We start from the raw sequence: 17,790 nt of genomic DNA, 5'->3' as shown, positions 1-17,790 counted from the left end.
CTAGGGAAGAGATTCTTTTTACGAAATAGCGTAACGATATATTTGTTATTATTAAAAAGTATAAGTCGTAGACACTTGAAAATGTCACCATTATCACCACTTATTTAGATTGGCATTTTTTTTATATAATTTAATTTTCAAAATATTTCGCATTTTCGCTTGTTTTAATGCTATTTTTAGGCATTCGAAATATTCGTTTTTGTTTAGTATTTCTTTTATAAATATTGATAAAAATTTTTTGACTGAATCAAAATATTTGAAAATTTAATACGAATTTCCTCATAAGTTAGTCTTATGACTTATAGTGATTAAAAAATTATAAGAATACATATGCACATTTTTTTTTATTAGCGTTTGAAGTTCAAATACTGACAAAAATTCGTCAAACTCATGAATACTTGCAAATTATTTTGTTGGTATAATTCATAAAATATTTTGTAGGAAGTAGCTAACAGTTGAAAATTTAATACAAGATTTTCCATAAGTTTGGCTTATAATAATTATAAAAAAACTGAAATTTTGGGTATTCAGGTAATTAAAACATAAACCACCCTTTGGAAAATATATCCTAGGCTGACAAATCAGATCCGTTCAGAATCGTTTTTCGTATACAATTATATGTAGTACTTATCATTGAATTCAAATTTAACACTCCTATATATAATAATGATCTGTACGATACCTAATGTACAGCAGAGGTACCCACATGGCCACGCTCGTTTTGTTTTTAATTAGGGAATGACAGGTTAATTTTAAAGTCAACAAAAGTAAATAAAAAGTATAATAAAAAAAATCAAAATATGTACTGATAAAAGTAACGTTTAATAATTATTGTTTTTTTATTATATTGCCCTGCAGTACTTTGCTATCTTTTTTGACCTTCTACTTACAGATTTTGTTTGTTACCTGGCATTTGATTGGACAATTGTTACAGAATAGTAGGTGTGCTAAGGATAAAATGCAATAAGAGGACACAAAATGTTATTAAATAATAATAAAATATATTATAGAGAAAAAAACGCTTTTAAAATAATCCTAATGTAAAAACTAAAACTATTGTATGAAACGCATAATATATACATATAACACTATTACATTTTAAATGACGCCAACGGCCAACACTAAGACACTTTTATCTTTTAAGAAATTGCAACCTAACCTTAGGCAATACATAATAGATACATCTAGCAGTGATGTATACATTATCTCATATTTATGATTTCGACTCAAAAAGATCAATATACAACAACCACACTTCATAGTTTAATTATACAAAAATAACACCTCACAATATTTTTAATCTACATACCTATAGTCCAGATGTACTACGAACTTAAATACTTAGTAATAAAAAGTTTAGATGAAGCCTTAACAATGTGTTTTAAATTTTGATACTATTACTTATCAGTTTATGACTTTGTCTTTTTGCTAAACATAGTATTGACTTTTCATATCTTAGCCAATAACCATATAAATTAAAAATGAAAATGTGTAGCAAAATTGCTTATTAGACAACTGTTTTTATAATAAAATATGAGTAATTTTCATCTACCAATTATTTTTAAAAATATTAGGAGTTTTATTTTTGATCCAAAATATAAATTAGATATAATTTGTTACATGAAACCTCTCTTAAGTTGATGTTAGTAACATTTATTTACAAGTCTTTAACACACACACACACACACACACACACACACACACAAAAACATATATATATTGATTTTGGTGCTTTGATTGTGATACCATGGATAAATAATGATTACAAAATATATTAGAATCATAAATGTTAATTTTAATTTACAACTTTCAAAGTTTGTCTATATAATTATTTACAATATTAATATTATTAAAAAATTGTGATTTCAATCTTTCACAGGTCTAATATAGAATAGGTACTATGAGATATTTTATAGATAAATATATACACAATATTACATAAAAAATAATCTTAAAGATACTTTACAATATCACTATGTTTTTTTAACATTTTTCTTATTTCTTTTGGGTGTACAATATTTAGCCTCCATTCTAGCAAAGAAATTGTCCATTTGTTGTTCCCGTTCAGCTGATCGCTTTTTAATTGCAACCATTAAATCATTAGAACTATTTTTTTCTTCATTTTTCATATCTACTTTGCACTGAGCTTCTTCCCTTTTAGCCTAAAATTAAACAAATAAATATATCCATCTAAAAAAAAATAATTTTAAACATAGATAAAGCAGTTAACTTACTTTCGCTAATCTTTTTCTTTTTTTTGAAGGAGGTTCATCACTAAATGCTTTGAACTTTGGTAAATCTTCTTCTTCAATTATTTTTTCTAAAATTTCGCGAAGACGATCTTCTTCATACACAGAACTAAACGGAACCATGTTTATAATAAATTCCATATCTCCTTTACCTGCTAAATATCCTTTTTTAAGATCTCTTTTTTCATCATCAGAACCTAAAATAAAATTAATAATTTTAAAATATACATTTATCTAAAATCATTAAATATATTATACCTTTATACTTTAATTCATAATCTCTGATTTCATTATCAGTAATTTTTCTGAATATTGAACTCCAATAGGTTTCCCAAGGGAAATCTTCTGTAGCCGAGTTGGGATCAATATCATCACCAACACATCCTACAAAAACAAACAAAATTTATTTTTTTAAGTTCAATCGTATTAAAATTGTATAAAGAAATATACCCTAATCTTGCTCTACTACCTACATTTATAATTAAAAAGTTGGGCATATAGATGTTAGCTGTTTAATTTTAATGTGAGTACTTATTGAAAATACAAGACATTATAATCAAAATTAAATCTAGAAACTTCTGTATTAATTAAAAAAGTTAAAAATATTATGCAAAATGAAACGTGACAAAATGATTTAATTTTTATATGAGTGAATCTTTGTAGTACACTCATAATAACAACAAGAAAAATGTAAAAATATGTCTATAATTGATGATATACAAATTGTTTGATCGGTAATCAAAAAAATTAAATCGTAAATGATCAAATAGGAGATGTTGTAAACATTATTTGTTTAGGGAATATTTATAACTATGAATGGAAAATGTGATTATTACAATCCACAACTTACCTGTGTCATCGTACAGTTTCCTTTGATCAGCATCACTGAGTAACGCATGTATTCGACTGATGATTTTAAATTTTTCAGTAGCTTCAGTTTTTTCTTTCTCAGCTACTTTATCGGGATGGTATTTCATTGACAGCACATAATACGCTTTCCGAACTACACCAAACCACAAAAATTAATATAGGTAAGTAAAAAAAAAATTGTAAAAACATTAATAAAGTAATAGATAACATAGGGTCTAACCTTCTTTGTCTGTAGCATCCTTGCTCGTATTCAACACTTCATATAGATTGCTGGTGTTGAAATATTTACGGCAAAGTTCCAAGAACGTGGTCATGTTGAAACCGCAAATAAAATTTAAAAAAACAGAATTACAAGTGATATGAATAATACAAGAACTCGAGTATATTTACTAAAATAACAATATAACGAGCGAATTAATTGACGTAAAGACAGATTAAGTGATTTAAGTTTTAACTGAACAATTAATGAGTAACGAAGGATTTAGATTTTAAAATAGAAGCTGAACAACAAAGCTGGATACTGGAATCGGATAATGGTCAGTGGATGATGACTGATGAATAATGATGATCAAATGGATGAAATGGCGGGTAAAACAGTGTAAAGAAACAGATGTTTAAGCGTTTCATAACTGTTCCATGATGGCGGTTTGACGACGAATGACAATGGATGAGTTTTATTTTTGTATGATAATATGAAAACCTTTAACCATGGTCTAGACCATGCCTTTTACCAAGTATATGTTCATGGTGCACAAAATTGAAATTTCCAAATTATCCTGAATGTTGATAATAAGTAATAACCGGCCGTGTTGATGATGGTTGTTGTCGTTAAGATTTAATTTTTAATATCTACGTTTAGTTTGCATTTTGAGTTTTAATTGTTTGCTGTCAGTGTAATGTTATTTTTAAATTTTCTATAGTCCAATTTATGTTTAGAAATATTTCCATTATTTAATTACCTACATGACATGTCAATTGCTTGATTTTCAGTTTGTTCTTTAGTTAAGCTTAAGTGTAAAAGCAACTCCAAAATGAGTACACACGTTAAAGGAACATGTGTTGATGTTATGGTATGAGTAATATAATTGAATTTAAAAATACATTTTTTTTTATATTATTATGTTATTATAATTTTTTATAGGATTTTAAGTGTTCGGCATTCTGCAATCTTCGGGTTTTCAATGAAGGACACCAATTTGATAAATATGCTGCCATGATCATCAGTTCTAACCGATTTGGGATAACAATTGTTGCTTCTCCCAATCAGCTTTGTTGTATGATAAATATTTTATTTTTATATAATAATCTGAATTAAACTTAACATTTTGGTTGAATATCATAGGATTATATCTTAAAAGTTTTTAAAGTTTGAATTTTGTGATTTATCTATTATAAGATGAAATAATTGTTCGATTATTTATTGAAGTATTTTTATATATATTATTTGAATGTAGTATGTAGATTAATATTAACATTCAACTGTTTATGATTTTAATTTTTAACTTGGGTATTACAATTTTTTTACTCAAGTCTAATAACTTTTATTATATTAATGTTTATTTTGATGGTAGAATAGTATTTAATAGCTAAATTAAAACTTTCAAACTAGGTATTCTTTATGAAATAGGAATTATACATTTTTAATAAAGTATTGTCAATTTTATTTGCTTTCAAATTTAAATTTAATTCCATTAATGATATTTTAATCAAGACATTTTATAACCATTAATAGGTAATTTTAACTATTACAATAACTATTCAATATTTCTTTTTTTTTTTTTTTAATCGACAAATTAAACCATCTTGCTTTTTCTATTTTAGTTTGATTTAATAATTGCTCACCTGAGTTAAATTTCATTTTTAAATGGTCAAAATACTTCTATTTATTTTTAATATTATCTAGTTGCACCTAAATTGATTAATTTATTGATTCACCAATTATGTTTAACTCACTGTTGTTTCAATAAATATGTTTGTTTATGCAACTCTGCATAAATGATTTGTTACTTTATTGAATGTTCTTTATTTTGTTTAGTGATTTCAATGAAACATGTTCGTCATCTAGTTGGTGATTTTGGTGTTGAAAAAAATACATTAACAGATTTTTTAAGACGTGAAATTGAATTAGATTACTCCCCAAACTTTTTGGATCTTAGCTGTGATGAAGAGTATATAGCAGTTGCAGGAATTTTGAATTCAAAAACCTCTATAACTATTTACAATGTTGAAGATTTAATTTCAAAAGTAAAAAATAATAAATTTTTTTATTATTTTTATCATTATCTTCAATATTTAATTTCAGAATTATCCATCTCCGTCAGTATTTGTTGAACTTGCAGCTACTCAGGACTCACATGTAATAGATATGTCATGGAATCCTGGTGTAAAAAATTCTTTGGCCTGTTGTTTGTCTGACGGATCTTTACATATTATAGACTTAAAAGATGGTGGAACTTATAGTATTGTCAGTTTACCACCACAATCAAGTACACTGTATGTAAATTATCTTAGGTATAATATCAAGTTTATTTAATTATTAAAATATATTTTTAGATGTTTGAGCTGGAGCCCTAAAGGAAAACAAATAATAATAGGCAGTTCAAATGGGTCTTTGACACAGTATAAACCTGAACTCAAAGCTATGAAGCAGTATTTACCACCAGCTGATGTAACGGGAAATGTAAAACCTATCAAAATAAAATGGATATCAAATTTTCAATTTGCAGTTGTCTATGATTTTGTGGAAAATTTAGATAATCAACTAAGTAAGTAAATTTATTTTGATTAAAACAGCTTAATCTTTATTTATCTTGTTTAGATCTTTACATTCTCAATACACCGAAAAATGCACCAGTGGAATTTATCAATTTTGAACAATATGTTGTAATGAATTCTGAACAGTATAGATTAAATCAATATTATACAATATTTCAACAAAATTGGTATATTATATAATGTATAATGTAGTTTTATAATTAGATATTATTTATTAATTTGTTTTTTGTTTCTTTATTAGGAATCTTTTGTTTGTCGCTTCTTCAAATTGTACAGAAATTGGTGTAATGGGAATAAATAATGAAAATCAATGGCAATGTTGGATGTTAGAAACAAGACCAGAGTTACCATATAGACTTGACAAACAAATGTATCCTATAGGAATGTCATTAGATCTTTCTTCTCAAATGAAAATAAAACAATGTAACTATACTTTTGTTATTTTAATTTTAACGATTTTAATAATTTGATAACTGTTACAGTATCTAAATCAAATGAAGAAATATTTCTTGACCCAATGCCAGTATTATGTGTTTTATCAAGTGATGGTTTATTGTTTATGTATCATATTGAAAATCAGTTAACTGATTACAAAAATATATGTAAATTACCAACAGAAATATCGGATAATATAGTATCTCAACTATTTACTACCAATTCTAAAATAGTAAGCAAATATGACTATCTAATAATTTAATATGTTATCATTTTTTAGTTAGATACAATTGAAAAATATTTATTTTTTAACATAGTAAAGGTACCTACATAGGTAAAATTACTTTTATTTTTGAATCAAGTGATAATTTTAATTATTTCTTAAAGTTTAAGGCTTTAACTATCTACGGATATGGTTAAGTCCGTAAATAAATTAAATATTTCTCTTCTGGTATTTATGCATAAAGATTTTGGCATAAATTTTACACTAATAAAAAAGATGTCATATATATATATATATTTTTTTTTTTGGTTTACATATGTCATAGACAAAATCATTTCATTTTTTAAGGTAATGTCAATTAACAAAAACTCTTAAACCAAACTATTGATTTAATTTATTTAAAAAAAAATTTTTTTGAATCAGAATAAAAATTCCTAAACTTTTCGCAGTTATCTAAAGTTTGAAAATAAATTTTGTATTTTAGTTACCACCTTAATTATAATACTTTTCCACTAATTTACTACCCAATATTTATTTAAGGAGTGCTGAAAAGGTGTATTATATCGAAAAAAATTATTTCACGGGAATATTTCTCAGGCCTTGTAGAATTGTCAGATTTTGGTAACTATATTTTTATTTGAAAGAAGACTCCCTATAGACCGCATCGAACTTCAGTTTTTATTTTATTCAAAATAATAGTAAAATACAATTTATATAAAATTGCTTAAAATTGTGTTATTTTTGAAGACAAAATTATAAAGTTTGAGATAAAAATATTAAAAATGGAGATTGATGCGGCCTGTAGAATGTTACCCTCTATTAGTTAAAAAAAAAAAATTGGTTGATTCTACAGAACAGGATCTTTATTCCTGTAGAGCGTATTTTTGTGTACAAAATTGCATTGGCACCAGGTGCCTTAAACATAATATTATGTGAAAAGTCATAAACAAATAATTTTATACTCTGTTCAGAATGAGATCATACCTCGCCGGTGACTAGTTTTCGTCACCGATGGTCAGACTCTTCTCCCACCTATAGTGAGACAATATTTCCGTTTAAGCTCATGAGGCAAATTCTACAGAACGAAGCCATGCCCATGTGCACAAGTTGGCTTTCAAGGTACGATCTCATTTTGAACAGAGTATAAGTGAATGTGTTTTTTTTATTTTTAATTAATGCAGGGCATGTATTACCTTAGTAATGAATGTTCTGTGGTATATGCCAGAGGTCGGCAACCCGTAGCCCACAATTACAATTTCTAATTAGTATAAAAATATGGAGTACTGTATTATGATAGTTGATAAAAAAATTTTAACTGTAAATAAAAAAAAGTGTATGGCCCATAAAAAAATTATTTTTTTATTTTTTGGCTCTTGACACCATTAAGCAATTTTTCCCAACCTTTTTCCCTTGTGGCTCACTAATTCTAAATTCCCAACCCATATTTTGCCATGGCACACTTGTCACTGACTTATTATATGTATTTAACTAATTACCTAAATTGTATGTAAACATTTATTAATAATCGTGAAATTTAATGTAGTAAAACTAATACACTACATATTTATCCAACAAATTTTGTTTTAAAAATGTTAGGAAATAAAATATTATTTCATTTTAGTTATTATATTTTTTTTTTTTTTATAGAAAAATGAAGTAATTGAACAAACAAGTGTGACTGAAATAGTAGAGCAAGAAGATGAAATAAATGCCATGTAAGTAAATAATTAAATAATAGTTTAATGTTAAAATTTATTTAACAAAATACTTAAATTATAAAGACGTACAAGTTATTTATAGTCTATACTAGTAATAGCGATTCATAAACTATGGCCCATTGGTATGTCTGATCTAAACATATAACATGAGATATTTTGTTATATATTTAAAAAAAAAAGGCAAGGTAAGGTCTGTTCTATCTAAAAGTCTTTTTAGAACCTTTACAAAAGTTTAAGAACTACTAGTTTATATTGTCATTGTGAACTTATTCATAGTGTTCTATGATACATTGGTAATTTAAATAATAATAACTTTAATAATATATTAATAAATTATACATGCGATATTAATTATAACAACTGATAAAAAAAATATATCAATAATACCATAAATGGTTAATTTTTATAAATAAAGATTAAATATGTTGTTATTTCTAAGAATTGTTTTTATTATATGTAATAATTCATTAATGAATCCAATTTTAATACATCCTTATACATTGATTACAACAACGATGGGGCATGTTCAAAACTTACCTACTATAGTACAGCGAACAACTTCACTGGTATTTTACTTATTTTACTTTAATTTGTGTATCAGTTTATGCTTATTTTTTAATAGGATTATTTTTAATATAATTTGTATCTTTGTATCTGTCTCCCATAATTTTATATTTTTTATGCAGTGATGAAAAAGCTAGAGGAGATCATAACGAATCAGTGCTTGCAAGCTATTTAGAAACATCTACTACCTCTGAAGTTGAACAACCACAAATATGTAAGCTTATTTTTTTTATGAATATTCCATGTTTTTATAGTGTATATGTTACAGTAAAAGTACAAAATACTGGTAAAACCTAGGATATACAAAATAGTTTGGCCAAATCCCGAATGATTTTTGTTGTTTGGGCTTTTACAAACGAGATTTGGTAAATTTTATGATAACCTAACCCACTCATGTAAAATTATTATATGTGGTGAACATTTTGTGGGATACTGCTAAGGACAATGTTTCAAAAGATAGTGCTTCAGAATAATGAAACGACATAATAATATTATTTATATTAATTTGGTTTTTATTTTTAGTTTAATTTTTTAATTTATGAAAGACTGACTATAAAATATAATAATAATATATTATGTGGTAATTTATTAGTTATATAAATGTTTTATGAACTTTTATCAAACACAGAAAATATGTCCGTGCGTAAGTAGCTACGATCGGGTATGCCATGCGAGTGACCTCGAGTTAAATAGTTAAATAGTAGTAATTCTTATTTTTATATACAAATATAAAGCAAAGAAAAAAAATATATCATGTAATTGATAAAGATTTTGGACTTTTACCAATGTTGGTTGTTTATCCTAAGATTTACCAAATCTTGTTTTTAAAAGTCTTAACTACAAATATCATTCGGTGTTTGACCAAAGTATTTTTTATATCCTAGGTTTTACCAGTATTCGTATTTTTACCATAACATGTAAATGATTATTCATTTTATTTATTAATATTAGTAGGTACACCAACAATTTCAGTAGTTAAACCAAATATTCCTGAAGTATCTACTGAAACTGTTGCACCTGTGCAAAATATTTCAAGTCAAACAAATCTTTCTGATAAAAATACATCAACAGATGAAATTGTAAGTCAAGCCATGTTTAAAGAAGTGTTGGAAGATGTACAAATATTTCAAATAGAATTAGAGGAAACCTTGAAATTATCATTAAATACTAGTAAACTTAAGGTGAGAATAATTTCATGTTTAATATAATATTATATTTATTGAAGAGTTACATTCATTAATTATATTATTAGATTGGTGATGAAAAAGATAAAGAAATACTTATGAAAAAATGGTCATCATTAGACTCGTTTTTCAAAGAATTAAATGAGACCAATCGCTCACAGTGGATGGAAAGTAAAGCTCTTCAAAAAGCAGTGTTAGACTCTATTGCTTGGGTCGAGGACTCAAAGTCTCGTATATTCTTTTTAAAAAATCCAAAGTAATGAAGAAAAAAAATTTTTACTTTTTCAATTTAATTAATATTTTTAATTTTATGTTAAGATTTAAATGTCTATTAAGAAATGATAGTGATGAGCCATTTAGTAAAACACTGTTTGACAATATAGAACGCACGTTATACTACATTGAAACTCAATTAACACATGTTGATGATCAATTGAAAGCTAGATATGATAGTTATAATCCAAACAATAAGTAAGTTATAGCTTTTCTTAACATCAATGTCCAACATTATTTTATTATTTTATAATTTTAGGGAATTGAAAATACCTTGTTTGGAAACTATTTATAAATCATTGGTCGTAAACACAAATATAGTGAATAAACTAAAGGAAAAGATAAATTATTTGTATAGTACAGTAGAAGAAATGAAATATAGAACATTTAAAAAATTGTCGTTGGCACCTGATGTTGTGCAAAATACTTCGAAATTACATGAGTCCCGGTTAGTGAATGTTTACTTTTATATTTTTTTTTAGTCCAATATAATATAGTATTTTTATTTTATATACTTTTCTATAGTGATGTTGGCTTATCAAAACTTTCAGAACAATTGTTAAAAATTACTTTAGACAAAGACGGTGTGTCTGCTATTAATTCTTATAATGTTGCTAAAAAGTACTCTGTATTATCAGCAAATCAAAGAGCACTATCAGATTCTAAAGTTAATAAACTTCAAGAATGGTTGAAAGATTTTAAAACAAGGCGCACAAAAATAACTAGAGCTCAATTTGCAAATATAGATCTTAGCAGACCAATGTGTAGTACTCCATTAAAATCTGCATCAAAACCAAGAGTGCATGAAAAAAACATTGATTTTGTACCTTTTGTGTCTACTATACCACAACCTTCTACATTATTGAACAAAAACTATAATACGAGCGAACGTAATATTACAAATATTAATTTACAATCAACATCACAACTTAATTCAACACAATTTCAAAAACCAACCACACAACAAATGAATGCAGGAATCCCAATATCTGTAGTTCCTAGTACTCCAGGATTTACATTAGGATCTAAACCTTTGCCAACAAATACTGTCTGGAACCCAATGGATAATTCATCAACTCCTAAACCAGTTGCACCAAATAAATTTGATTTTAAAGGTTTCACTAAAGACCCTATTGTTTTTAGCACCGCTAAAACTGGTCCATTATTTGCAAATAATGTGACTTCTACTACCATTTCTAATAAAGATCCTGTAGATTTTAGTTTAAAAACGTCAACAGCTACACCTTTAAATTTCAGTAATTCCACTAATATTGTTTCCACTAAGTCTACATTAGATGTTATTTCGGGAACAAAAGAAGTAAAAGACAAAATACCATCATTTAATTTTTCCAATGTGTCTACAGCAAAATCAGAAAAATCTATACCAAAATTTAATGGCACATCAACCTTTAATTTTGCTGATTCTATTAAAAATAAAATGGATAATCTGAATAATATGCCAATATCTACATTAAGTTTTGAAGCACCAAAACCTTCAGTAACTTCAAGTATTTTTTCTGGATTTAGTACTGAAAATAAATCAAAGAATAGCCAAGAAACGGCTCCAGAAAAAGATGCAACTGCCTTCAAGTTTAATTCAAAACCAGATACAGCATCAATTTCATCATTCAGTTTTACCACACCCAAAGATAATATTTCAAAATCTACAGACTCAGAAACTAAATCTTTTATTTCTATTCCAACTACCACAGTGACTGCGTCATTTAGTTTTTCATTACCGCCCAAAACAAATCCTATAGTAATTAGTGAGCCTGTAGATTCTGCCTCAGTATCTTCCAGCTTTGGAATTGTTAAAACTGCACCTGATTTTTCTACTGCATCAGCAACTGTAGAGAGCACAGTTACTGAAACTACTTCCCAAGTCTCAGAAAGTCCTACTCCAATAATATCTGAACCAGTCACTCCAGAAAATGAAGAGTCTCCTAAATTTCCAGTTACTGCCAGCAATGCACAAATTTTTGAAATTCCATCAACAAGTGTTTCCATTTTTACTGCACCTATTAAATCAACTAGTAATACAAGCATTTTTGGAAATTCAACAACAACAGTAAGTCAAGCAACAATTTTCAGCAGCCCTACTGTTACAAGTGCTTCTTCAGTTTTCAATACCCCTACAACTACAAGTTCCCCAACAATTTTTAGTACACCCACAAATACAACTTGTGCGCCTTCAATATTTAGTACTCCTACAAGTACAACTATTGCTCCTACTATTTTTGGTGCTACTACAAACACAACCAATGCTTCGATATTTAGATCACCAACCAATACAAGTATGGCTCCTTCAATTTTTAGTGCATCGTCTACTACAACCTCATCATCAATCTTTGGAAACTCAATTAAAAGCACTTCATCTATATTTGGAACACCATCTACAACTACTGTGTCTTCTATGTTTGGATCAGTTACAACGACAAATACTACAAGTGGTTTTGGATCCACAGCTCAGACAACTTTTGGTGCTCCTACTACAACAAGTTCTTCAATATTTGGTAATCCAGCTGCTCCTGCTACCACAAGTTCTTCGATATTTGGTAGTCCAGCTGCTCCTGCTACAACAGGTTCTTCAATATTTGGTAGTCCAGCTGCTCCTGCTACAACAGGTTCTTCAATATTTGGTAGTCCAGTTACTCCAGCTACAACAAGTTCTTCAATATTTGGTAGTCCAGCTGCTCCTGCTACAACAAATACTTCAATATTTGGTAATCCAGCTGCTCCTACATCATCTGGTTCAATATTTGGTTCAGCATCCACAAACACTTCATCTGTTTTTGGAGCACCAGTTACAACTAGTACAACATCTTCTATTTTTGGATCTCCTTCAACAACAGCTGCATCTAGTGGATTATTTGGATCAGTAGCTGCTGCAGCTAACCAATCATCATTTGGTCAGCCTACATTAGGATTTAGTTCTCCTGGATCAGCATTTGGCAATATGTCTCTTTTTGGCCAATCAGCATGTAGTCCATCACAACCAGCAAATAGCTTTGCCCCTGCTGCTAATCCTTTTGCTGTTAACAAAACTCCATCAAGTACACCATCATTGTTTTCTAACCAAAAATCTGTATTTGGTCAACCACCAGCAAGGTAAATATACTAGTTGGAGGAAGTACTGATACGTTGATACATTTATTAAATGCTAATTTTTATTTTTACTTAAAATTCAGTTCAATACATTATATAAAGTATACTTATGATGACCAGATATAAAATTTAAAAAAGTACATTTTAAAATAAGTTTCTCCTTTGTTTATATTTCCCGATGCATATACTTTTATATCTAAATAGTAAATACCTAATTTGCCCATGTCATAGCCCATAAGGTAATCCTTCTATAAAAATTGTTTTTTTTTATCTGATTACTCTATTTTATTATTATTATTATCAACTATCAAAATATTAAAAACTAATTATTTGAAATTATAATGTCAACTCATTTGGTATGTGCTTTTATGATGAAAATACTTTTAAAATTAAAGTAATTTAAAAGTAAATTTTAATTAAAGTATAAATATTTAAATTATTTTACCATATTACCAACCAACATGTAGAAGCGCGGATTTAGAAATCACAAATAGCCAATGGGGGGGGGGCTTATTATCAAAAAATGATTAATAAAGAATTAGTTATAAATATTTTTTAAAATCATTTCATTTTATATAACTTTAAATATGGCTGAAGGGGGAGGAGGTGAAGCCTCTTAGCCCCCCCCCCTAAGATCCGTGCCTGAATAAGAATGTATTAAGTCGGACCATTAAATTTAAATTAATAACAAAATTATAAAAAATCATAAAAATGTATTAACCCATATTTTTAAAGAAATAGTACAACTATATATACCTAAAGGTATGTTTTCCTTGTGGTGTTACCTAAAGGTATGTTTTCCTTGTGGCATCTGGACGCTCTACACTGGCACGAGACCAGTGCTGTCGCCAGACGCTGCGTCACATTTAAAATACATATTATGTTTATAGTACAGCGTTCGAACGTTACAAGGAAAACGTATCTTAACACTATTGTTAGGGACACTAGGACAAGTAGGACATGAATCAAAAATGAGGACTGTCCTATGAAAAAGAGTGCGTCTGGTCACCATAAGTACACTCCATTTAGCTTAATATGTTTACATCCCATCATAATATTATTCTGTGTTTTAGTACACCTAATTCAGGCTTTGGAGTACCTAATTCAGGATTTGGTGCTACTACCAATACTGGATTTGGTAGTCCTGCTATGGTTGGTCAATCAAATAATTTAGGTTTTGGATCTCCCCCAATGTTTGGTAGTATGGGTATGTATATAATATCGATTTTTCACTATTTTATTAAACTTATTCATGCCCAGTAACCTATTTACCTATATGTATCGCACCATTATCGAATCTATTTTTAGAATTGTTATTCCCAATCTGTTCTTGTATACCTACTACGTTACAGTGTATTAGTTACAAAATATAGACAATAGTTTTATTATAAAACAATTTTTGTACAGCAGTGTATTTCTCAGTCACCATGGCGCCATTTTCAAAAACGATGAAATAGTGTACAGTAAACTTAATTTACGAACTATAATAAAATAACCAAATAAAACCAAGATACTCAACAAACTGTATTATGGCTTCAGGGAGATCACCAAATATTCTCCAAAACACCAAATCCTGGACGTAAAGATGGAAAACCATCTAGTTATATTCCTCGATATGATGGTGTAATGCATTACTTAGTTCCACAAGAAAATCAAGATGCACAGACTGTCATTAAAATACAACTTCAAGATGTAACAAATGTGATGTTGGGGTGTATTTGAAGTATGACATAATGTAGTTTCACACATTAAAATAATTCCCATTTTTTCAAATAATTTAATAAGATCAATATTATTCAATTATGATTAAAAGAGTATCAAATGTTGTTTTGTAAATTACACCTTATTTCACCGCTGTCCTACATATAGGATACCTATTATCAAGTAACAATTTATTTTTTATTTGTTTTGGTATCCCAAGAACAAAAATAGTAGAAAGAACTTAGAAAAAGTATATTTAAAAGATATTTTATTACCTTGGGCAATTAATGGGCATGAATGGTTTAATTTATTACCCTATTCAATTACTATTTAAATTCATTTTATTTTAGGAAGTACCACTTCTGGTTTTAATCAAACACCTGTTTTTGGAGGAGCAGCCACTTTTGGATCAACGGCTCCAACATTTGGACAAAATGGTACTATAACTTCAAATGTATAACTTATATTTTAGTACACTAATAAAACATTAATTAAAATATATATATATATATATATATATCTTTAAAATAGTTAAATTTATAATTTTTTTTTTTAAATATTAGTTCTTTTCAAGATAATTATATTATTAATGAGTGTTCACTGTTTAAAAATTCATCTTGTATAAATGTATGAAATGAATAACCATTTACTTGAGTTTTGTATCAATCAAGAATTGCTGTAAAACAGAATTAAATCAACTAGTTTAAAGTTTTTATTTATAGACTTTATAGTTAAACTAAAAATATTTTATAATAAAAGTTTATTGAGGATCATTCATATTCATAATTTTTGTAATTAATTTTAATAATAGCTGGAAATTTTGGATTTGGTTCTGCTGCTCAACAACCATCAACTGCATTTGCTTCTCTTGCGAATCAAAACACATCACCGAGTTTTGGTAATATAGCTCAAAACCAAAACACGGGTTTTGCTTCTCCAACCACTCCTGGATTTGGTCAACCACAACAAACAAGTCCATTTAAACCTCAAGGAGCTACATTTGGGTAAATAATTTTTTTCTTAACATCTCAATACCTTAAAAAAAAACCATATTCAATTGATAAATAATAATTTTTTTAATGATATTTTTTACTAATACTTTAATCATAAGAGCCTAAATTACATTTATAAATAGCAGTTTACTGTTACAAAATATTAAAAGATACATACATTTAATATTTATGTTTAATTTGTTTTTAGGGGAACTTCATTTAGTTCTTGGCGCTAAGAATAAAAATCTAACACCAACAATATCCGATATCTTAACTATTCATTTATTTATATATTCTAAAAATGTGTATGTTACAATTAATAATATTCAAAATTGTAATTATTGTGTACACAATTGTTGAAAATAAAATTTCATGTTTTTTTATATTATTATTATACATTATTAAATTGTTGTTATATTATTAATATTATGTTAAACAACCGTGTATCCAGAAAGTTAGCCCTGGCTGATCTAAATTTATCTTTTTGATTGGGTACCTCTTCTTAAAAATATTTTTGTGTAAAAATCCCTTTTCTAATTACTTTTAGACATTTAAATATTACAGTACATATTTTTTTCAATTCACTGTACAATCGCACTGCACACAACTTAATTCTGTCCACAATGTTTGTCTGAAATAGCCAATAAACTTAAATCTCAGCCAACAATGTTTTCTCTTTTTTGAACCTGGTCCATACATCTAGTGATAAAAAAAGGAAGAATTATAAAGTAAAAACTAATAATGTATTTTAAGAATAACTTACACATAATATAAATAATTAATAAATAATTTTAACTTCTGAAGGGTCTGTAAGCCAATTGAAGTATATTGTATGATATATCTATTTAGTTAAAACTATTTTTCTATTAGTATTACAAGAGGTTGATCTAATTTTTTTCAAAATTATAATTAATAATTTAATTATTACAGTAAGTACTCTATACCTATTTCTATAATAATATATTATTTTTATTAACTTTTAAACCAATATCATCTTATCGTAGAATAGTGTGAATATATATATAACAGCAAAATATAGGTGGAGTACCTACCTATTCAATAATAAGGTTTTCTGGCTTTATGACGTGGGTAGAACTGTAGAAGTGGTTAGTCCCTAGGTCACGGCACCACATATCGTTAAAATAAATAAAAAGTTTTATAATAATAAAATATTGTTATTATTAATTGCTTTTATTTGAATATTTTGTAAGTTTCTAATGATATTCGAAAATTATGATAGGTAGGTCATAGGCACAGGCGTAGTTAGCGGGGGGTATGGGGGGCTTAGCGCTTAGCCCTCCCAGTCTGAATCATAGCCCCCCCCCCAGTTTGAATCATAGCCTTCCAAAAACTCGTTAATGTCCGCCCCGGGAAGGCCTAAAGCCCCCCCCCCATCAAATTTGACCACCCTACGCTTATGGTCATAGGTATTGCAGTACATTTGTAATAGAAGAGAGTAAGAGACCGTGGTAGTGTGGTACAGAAATATAAAATAAGTACGATTAAAGATATATGTCTTAGGTTATATATAGTGGCGTAAGTATAAAAATTAAAAATTCGGCCACAAAGCGAAATACTTAAAGGGCTCTCTCATTTTCGAAATCAATGAAAAAAAGGAAGTTTATATATTATCTTAAATGGTGAATTTTATAAGTCAATTATACCAAATAGTTTAAATTTACTTAACGAACATTTAAAATC

The 17,790-nt window shown here is 27.6% G+C and overlaps 2 protein-coding genes across 4 annotated transcripts; one reads left to right on the top strand and one right to left on the bottom strand.

Moving 5' to 3' along the window:
- Positions 1-1,774: 1,774 nt before the first annotated feature.
- LOC114122488 (dnaJ homolog subfamily C member 9-like) lies at positions 1,775-3,771 on the bottom strand. Its single transcript, XM_027985164.2, has 5 exons — positions 3,340-3,771; positions 3,100-3,252; positions 2,508-2,633; positions 2,235-2,446; positions 1,775-2,162 (listed from the first exon to the last, which is right to left on the bottom strand). Exons 1-5 carry the CDS (start codon positions 3,431-3,433, stop codon positions 1,974-1,976), a joined length of 774 nt encoding a protein of 257 aa, XP_027840965.2. The 5' UTR covers positions 3,434-3,771; the 3' UTR covers positions 1,775-1,973.
- Positions 3,772-3,907: 136 nt separating this feature from the next.
- Positions 3,908-16,472, top strand: LOC114122470 (nuclear pore complex protein Nup214-like). 3 transcript variants are annotated; one of them, XM_050198202.1, is made up of 20 exons: positions 3,908-4,189; positions 4,261-4,393; positions 5,155-5,363; positions 5,422-5,612; positions 5,673-5,884; positions 5,938-6,061; positions 6,136-6,317; positions 6,377-6,561; positions 8,200-8,267; positions 8,957-9,048; positions 9,786-10,015; positions 10,087-10,274; positions 10,337-10,489; positions 10,551-10,739; positions 10,817-12,873; positions 12,916-13,399; positions 14,470-14,603; positions 15,448-15,534; positions 15,909-16,101; positions 16,298-16,472. In XM_050198202.1, exons 1-20 carry the CDS (start codon positions 4,151-4,153, stop codon positions 16,323-16,325), a joined length of 5,178 nt encoding a protein of 1,725 aa, XP_050054159.1. In that variant the 5' UTR covers positions 3,908-4,150; the 3' UTR covers positions 16,326-16,472. The 3 variants fall into 3 exon arrangements, with proteins under 3 accessions (XP_050054159.1, XP_027840944.2, XP_027840943.2); XM_027985143.2 differs by having other exon boundaries at positions 3,909-4,189; positions 9,789-10,015; positions 10,817-13,399; XM_027985142.2 differs by having other exon boundaries at positions 3,909-4,189; positions 10,817-13,399.
- The last annotated feature ends 1,318 nt before the right edge of the window (positions 16,473-17,790 follow it).

The sequence above is a fragment of the Aphis gossypii genome, chromosome 1, assembly GCF_020184175.1.
Source record: "Aphis gossypii isolate Hap1 chromosome 1, ASM2018417v2, whole genome shotgun sequence".
Lineage (NCBI taxonomy): Eukaryota > Metazoa > Arthropoda > Insecta > Hemiptera > Aphididae > Aphis > Aphis gossypii.
Note: the sequence above shows the minus strand (reverse complement) of the source record. Positions and strands in the feature narration are given on the sequence as shown.